Source organism: Galendromus occidentalis, unplaced genomic scaffold (genome assembly GCF_000255335.2).
Source record: "Galendromus occidentalis unplaced genomic scaffold, Mocc_1.1 scf7180000077500, whole genome shotgun sequence".
NCBI classification, from domain to species: Eukaryota; Metazoa; Arthropoda; class Arachnida; order Mesostigmata; family Phytoseiidae; genus Galendromus; species Galendromus occidentalis.
Genome location: NW_003805488.1, coordinates 213,716 through 220,796, shown reverse-complemented (window position 1 = coordinate 220,796; position 7,081 = coordinate 213,716). Strand labels below are relative to the sequence as shown.

The 7,081-nt window shown below is 51.7% G+C and overlaps 1 protein-coding gene across 1 annotated transcript; it reads right to left on the bottom strand.

The window, feature by feature from the left end:
- Positions 1–230: 230 nt before the first annotated feature.
- LOC100904001 (protein kinase PINOID-like) lies at positions 231–2,578 on the bottom strand. Its single transcript, XM_003746650.2, has 6 exons — positions 2,345–2,578; positions 1,718–2,260; positions 1,144–1,354; positions 866–1,054; positions 538–749; positions 231–422 (listed from the first exon to the last, which is right to left on the bottom strand). The coding sequence occupies exons 1-6, from the start codon at positions 2,576–2,578 to the stop codon at positions 231–233; spliced, it is 1,581 nt and encodes a 526-aa protein (XP_003746698.2).
- Between the last annotated feature and the right edge of the window lie 4,503 nt (positions 2,579–7,081).

Genomic DNA, 7,081 nt, shown 5'->3' with positions numbered 1-7,081 from the left:
CTCTCATAATTGCCATGCTTGGCAGAGTACCCGCGATTCCGCTGGGAGCAAGAGCTTTGATCTCGACGGATGATTTGCCGTCTGTCGATATCGGACGACTCCGCTCCGAGGATCGGGGTCGACTCAGACGCTTCTGATGAGAGATACGACTGCCGGATGGGTCAACCAAAAAACAGCATGTATTCATCCAGAGACACTTGAGGAGGAGCATAAAAAAATCGGGCCTACAACTACTTTCTGACAAATCTCTCGAATTTGTACCGAGTCCACTTTTTTGGATTGTTCGTATAATCAGCCAAGCCCAGTTCTGGGGGCGCTTCTGTGTCGTTTGGGTACACCGCTTCGTCCCGCAGAAGTTTCACGCAGGCGGCCTGGAACGGGGCCGATACATACGTGAACAGTGGACAGTGCGTTCTCGCGTCCTGGAAGGCACCGGACACGTTGAAGTGAGCACTCGGAGTCAAGCATCCATTGCCCTCGTGATCATGTGGGGCTATGCAGGGCTCGCAGCCTCGGCTCGCGGTAATGGGCATTTACAAACTGTTTTTCCGGCTCCAGGTACTCGCTCCGTTTCGCCTGTAAGGTCTGAGACACTTTCGGTGAAAATAGACCGTCTGCGTTCTGTTGCATGAGTTTGGAAACGCCCTCGTATTCCATCCTGACGTCGCCTCTCTCTAAACTGTGCAGATCCAAGCCTCGGAAGAAGGGGTGGGCTAGAAACTCGCTATAGCCTCGCGAACAGAGTCTAGCTGCAATTGGATATGTCCGACTGTAAAACGGGAGGGAGCGAATTGCCTCCTCGTTATTTCGTTCAACGGCTGCCCACGCGAGAGTACAGGAAACGGGATCCAGAAACACCACAGACCCGCAGCTCTCTTTTTCAGCAACCGAGCTATGAGATCCTTCAGCTCGATCAAATTATTTTCACAAGGTCCCTTCCTGGGGAACTTGTAATTTACGGCCCTGATATTCGCTTCCAGCTCCGCGTCATCGGCGCCTCGAAAAGGAGTTTTCCCAAAACACATTTCGTAAATTGTCGCTCCAACTGCCCACCTGCAATCATTCTCGTTTATTCACAACCGGCATGGGGAGTGTTGCAACTTTATTCTCCTATGTGCGCCACAGGACACTCGGGAACTCAACAGTCGACGGCGCGTCCGTATGCCAGCACCTTGAAGAATTCCGGGGGGAAATAGTTCAAAGTTCCCGCGCTTTCCCGATCGTTGAACTCGGTGAACGTCCGTCGAAAGAAGCTCCTTAGGCGTTTTCTCGAAAACATTCCGATACAGATCTTCACCGTGTCGAAGTCGATCATTTTCAGCGAACAGTTATGCGTTATCATGAGATTCGAAGGCTGGAGGGGACCATGGCTTTCAGTCGCAATGAATCAGTAAATAGGCAATCAGCACTGATTGGTCTCAGCGAAAGAGACGACGATCTAGGATCTAACGAGATGTTCCAAACATCTCTCAGAATACGCGAGGAATCTAGGGTATCGATTCCCAAAGAGAATCTGAGCCCTAGATCGAACAGGACGCATATCGGGTAAGGGGGCCGCTGCACGGGGAGGGGGTGGGGAGAGCAGAATTTTCTACGCCCGCATTTGCTGGGATCATGAACATGATCTACATCCAGACGGGAGTCTAATCACGAACCTCCTCGATCCATACCCGCGGAGTTGCTGAATTGAATCCGCCGCGAATTGAAATCAACTCACCTTGATGTCGCGATGTATGAAGCCTTTGAAGTGAAGGTATTGAGTTGCCATGCCCAGTTGCGCGCACAAAGGCCGCAACAGTCTCATGGCGAGGCCTTTTTCAGCGTGGACTACTTTCTCGAGGTCAACGCCTCGAATATATTCCATTATGGTCACGAACGCTTGGTGTATTGCGAAGCAAGCGTGATATCGGACCAATAGCGGATGATTGATCATTGAGGCTACAATTTTATCGACGCAGGCGTACTTGTCCATATCAAACATGTTATCTCTCACAAGTTTCAACGTGCAAGGAATCGTGGAACCAAAGCGTGCTTTGTACACTGCCCCGAATCCTCCCGCCCCCAGGAGAACGTCGCCTTGTATCATACACATCAAGGGAATTGTCGTCTCGCTGCTCTGCTTCTCTAAATGAGATTCGTGATAGTCGAAATAGGTTCGGACCTCGTTCCACATCGTCGGTTTCAGCCAGGATGCTTCCTCGAGTCTCGTGGTCAAATCTTCCAAAATCAAGATCAAGCTGCGAAGCAGGTTCGCGAGGTACTGCAATGCGAAAATTATCATGCGACACCGATCGTCCCGGGAATAGTTCTTTATGAAAGGTGTTGCACGAGATCAGGGGCGAACCGCGGCGGCTTTCGGTGAGTCTCTGAACAGGTATTCGAAGAGGTATGTCAAATTCTCCAGGTCTTCTCGAACATCGTCGCAACCCAATCGATTCCGGATCATCCGGCAATACAACTCATAGGCGGTCCTACATGTTTGCTCCATAACGAAGTGTTCTCGCGGTGTGCGGCTCAATTTCACCTTCCGCTCGCTTAAGATGAAGGACTGGATAAGGTATTCCGACGTCGCGACCATCCTGAAAGATCGGATAAGTTTTCTCTACGGAGCGAACTCCGGCGCCACGATGGAAACCGAGAGCTCGCGACGGGAGAAACCTCGAGATCGAAACTTTTTGAATTCTCCTGCCGTCGGTCCACAAGTTGCACTTACTCCTCGCCTGCACAGAATCATGAACATTGTTGGATGAACGAGGATCTATCTAGCACAAACCTTGCGTTTGCCGCTCGAATCTCGTTGAAAACATTCTTCTTGTTGATTTTCCGTCGAACGCCGTCAGCTCCCTCGATTGTATAGGCTTTAAACACAAATATCTTATTTTTTTCGGAAGACCGAGCGAAATTTCAGGTTCTGAGCCCTTGCGTGGGAATCGAGATTTCGTTTCTCGCTGAACCTCTCTCGGAACGGGATTAGGCTTCATTTGAGTAAAACAGTCCGAAAATTCTAATTATTTCACATCTAAAGCTCCAAACTTCCAATGGGACCCATTCGAGAGAAACTTGCATGAGACCCCGGTGTCCGATGTCGACTTGCTGAGCATTCCCTCGACCGGCCCTACATACGTAAGCCTCGGAACGCTAAGAGGCGGCGGGACTTCGTCGTTGTTCGTAGATGACCGCATCTCATACGCAGACAGTTCTTCCGTGCGTCGAGTCTGGGTGACACCAGCTCAGGGAACAGGACGCCATGCTTTCCATGAGAACAGGACGTCATGCTTTCGATCAGAACAATCCGATGGACCTAGGAATATCATCCTCGACTCTTTCCGCATTCAATCTGTGTCTTTACATTCAGGTTTTCCAAGACTTTCATTTCAACCCCTCTGACTCGAGTCGCCCCGATTCCAGGAACCCCTCTCCTAGGGAATTCCGAGCATGGAGGGAGTTTAAGATTCCTCAGCACCGAACGAAGTCGAAGCGTTGAGATCGATTCAAAGCATACAATAGAGATATCCCGTCATGTGTACGATATAGCGTGACGTGCAGCTTATTATCATGCGCGATCTCCCCGCTTCGTCTGGTCGGGATGACGGGATGCATACATGCGACTATATCGCCGGCTCGAGATCAACGCCAGTCTCCGAGCACCAATGACTGAAGTCCGGAACCTCTTCCTGGGGCGCTGTCGCCCCGATGGAAGCGCCGATCCTGGAAGTCAAACGCTAAAAGCTGCTCGGTCAGCTGGAAACGGATCTCACCTCCTGGCTGGGTCTACGTTTCCGGAATTCTCGGTCCTCCACGGCGGCAAATCGATTGCGGCGCCAGAATTGTCTATATGGTATGCAAAAGGGAACAGGGACTCGGGCTGATCGACGAGTCCTAAGCCAGAAGCGTTTGCAAGGAGCGGCTAGGGGGCGGGGAGATTTCCCTCAGCCCGAGATTTTTAGCATAGGTAGGAGGATCGAAGACGCGCGGTATAATTTCTGGGCTCTTGCCGTTGCCCGCAAAACTCAAGCAGTCCCTGCCCGAGCATTCCTGGAGCCGAAGGCCATCGCTGCAATTCGTGTAAGAATTTGCGGCTGCAGAGCCATGCTGGAGGTGCTTGGGTTCTGATGACCGATATTGGGATGGAGGTCACGAGCCCGATGCCTCGCCCGTCTCAGATGGTTGCGGGAGACGCATCGCAGAAACGAACGCGACTCCCGGCCGGAACGAACCCGACGAACGAGAAAGACGGAACGAGAGTACTAACGGACAAGAGAATACTCATGAAGCACTTGAGAGAGGTGCGTGGGTAGCGGCTGACAATAATCAGCGTGACGCAGAGGAGCGGCGTTCATTGAAGAAAAAGTGACAACGCCGAGCGAAGAAAAATCAACTCCTCAATTAGGCACAGAGTGAGTCTTGTACCAAAGGCCTGCTCTCATCAAAATAATGGACGTCGCTTCCGCGAAACGCGCGAGCCCGTTCCTCCAACACGTGGCTCCGAGCAAACATCGCTCCGCCCGTCCCTCCCGCGGATCCTCGCTTCTGCCACCGCGGTTTTCCCCTCCATCGCCATCGCCGCACCCCTCACCGTTATTTTGGCCCCTGGTCTCAGTGCCTGGCCTTGTCGATTCCTGACTGCTCCGTTTCCTTTCCTTGCTTGGGAGCACACGTACTCGGGATCGCGGTCTAATGATGGGAACATGGCAAGTGACACACGAATGTTCCCCATGGAAGAGGAAAAAAAACCTGTTCCGGGGCCTCAGCTTTCTAAAAATGATCGTGCTCTCGAGAATTAACGCCCGCTATTGATACATTGATATGAGCGGAGAGGGCTTGGGAGGAAGGAGGAATCGTGCGACGAGACAGCCATCGGAGAGGGACGACTGTGTGGAGGAAGCACGGATGTCTGCGCACGAGAAAAGAACGTGGAGCTAGAAGTTCCGACAAGAAACAATGGATCGCTGGGAATTATTCAGCCTTTAGCGGGGAGGCGAAGACCGGCAGCAGAAGAACAATACTCGAGATTTCTGAAAATTATCTGATTAGAATATTTCTCTGAGGAGTGATGCGAGGGATAGAGAAGGGCAAACGGGGAAGCCGTGATCCGTAGGAAACATGAGCAACGGGAAAGATTGAATCGGGAACCGCTCGTCATAAGACGAAAAATTCTCGGTGCTCGAGTTCCGACTCGGAGCGAGACCCAAAATAGGAACTCTGACAAGATAACTTTTCTTGCTTTCTTCCGATGCCCAGATGAACTCGATAAGCTGAGCGAGCGACGACGGCAAAAGGCAGAAGATCCACGGATGTACCCTTCCAACTACTTGGATATGATCGAATTTCTAACGAAGGGTCTCCGTGAGGATGTTCGACCGAATCACGGTTATAAGATAGAGAACCGCAGCTCGGAACCGCAACCATCTCGGCTTCCGATGGCAATCGAACGTGTAGGATTTGAATTAAGGTTGCTCAATAGAGGGCGGATTTTCCGGAATTTCAAAAGCTGCTCCGAAAACGATGAAAACGGTGGGAGCTGCTTGGCGGACCACGCTTGGCTGGGCCACACGGAGCGAGCTTCCGAGCATTGCTCTGATTCTATTATGAAACCCATGTACGAGCAACCAAAATCCTCCTGATGGAAACAAGATTCCGAACGTGTTCTACAGCGGGTGTTTTTTGCCCTTGGACGCCAAAGCCACAGAGTAAAACGCAAAGGTGCTGGAATGAACGAAATTTCCGACGACACAGACCCTCCGTCTCACAGCAAATCCTCGTCTCGGATTGAATTGGAGAGCCTCTTGATTAGACCTTGCAACTTCACGGTCGCCGCTTGTTCCCTTGCCATCAGGGTTGTGGAATCATGGTTCTTCCCTGAGAGAAGCAGAGCTCGGACCGCAACGATTCCGCCTCCCCAGCGCGAGAAGCTAAGACGTGGAACCAAATAATCGGAGAGGAGAATTTAAGGGGAATCGGTAGATGAAGTTGCTTGCAGTTCTCTTCGCGATTGGATCTCCTGTCGGATCCGGATTACCAAAAGACGACAGCCCGCAGCTTTCTGCGATGTACGAACTCAGCGTAACAGCCGCATGGGTTCATCGGCATATACGATCGAAATAGTATCTCGTCAACCACCTATCGGAACCTCCCTATTGGACTTGGTCACGCCGACGGGGCGGCATAGCGATCCGGGAGTGGTGACGTCGATGAATATATAGGAGAATCACCACCGAGAAGAAAGCTCCGAGAAATCCGACGGACCATTTGTAATCGGAGTCACGTATCTGCATTCAAAGCTCTTGACTCGGGTACACCAAATGGAGGCCGGTCCGGGGTCGCCGTCGACGTACAGCTGCGGAGCCGACTGTACTCTTTCGGCCGAATTCATCTACCTACGTTGCGCGCGCGTATCGGAGCGTTCGGAACAACAAGGTCGCAATAATCTTATGACCAGCTATCCAACATACTCGACTCGAAGCCTCCTGAGGCGAAGTGAGGCACGGCATTCAGACTTTCCACAGACCCGGTCGGAGCAGGAGGCCTTTCAACGATCGAATCTCGACTTCGGCTAGGACTACCCGAGTCAACCCGAATCAGAAGGTATGCGACGCTTCCGACGCGCCGATAGGACGCTGCGGGATGAGGTTTCAACCCCGTTTGGAACGATGCGAAAGAAGCGAAGAATCAATGGCGATTCGAGAGAGGTCTCTGAGGTACCCACCTTTGCTCCGCGACAATCGCACCTCGAACAATCTTAATATTGTGCAATAACGGAGAATATTGGTGTTAGCCTCAGAGACGAACCAGAGGTGAGCTCGGCCACGTGGGGGAGTTCGAGTTCGTATCGGTGAACAAAGCGAATTCGCAAAAACAGCGGGACATTAACAGATGGGGCGTTCATGTAACCGGTCGTGGCTTTTCTGTCTGTTTCATTCGTTCCTCGTCTTTCTGCGCACGCCGAAAATGAGAACGAATTCCTCCCGGTGACAGATATTTGGTTCCCACAGAACAACCTCGAAAACAGTATACTCCTTCTCCTCGAGGGCGAGGACGAGGCGACGGCACTCTCTGCACGAAAATATACCAAATCCTCAAG

Coding starts and splice junctions, on each gene's coding strand:
- LOC100904001 (XM_003746650.2), bottom strand. CDS start 2,578: ATGGTCGCGACGTCGGAATACCTTATCCAGTCCTTCATCTTAAGCGAG. Junction 1,355..1,717: donor TCATACATCGCGACATCAAG/GTGAGTTGATTT, acceptor GGTCCCCTCCAG/CCTTCGAATCTCATGATAAC. Junction 423..537: donor TGGAGCCGGAAAAACAGTTT/GTAAATGCCCAT, acceptor GGTGCCTTCCAG/GACGCGAGAACGCACTGTCC.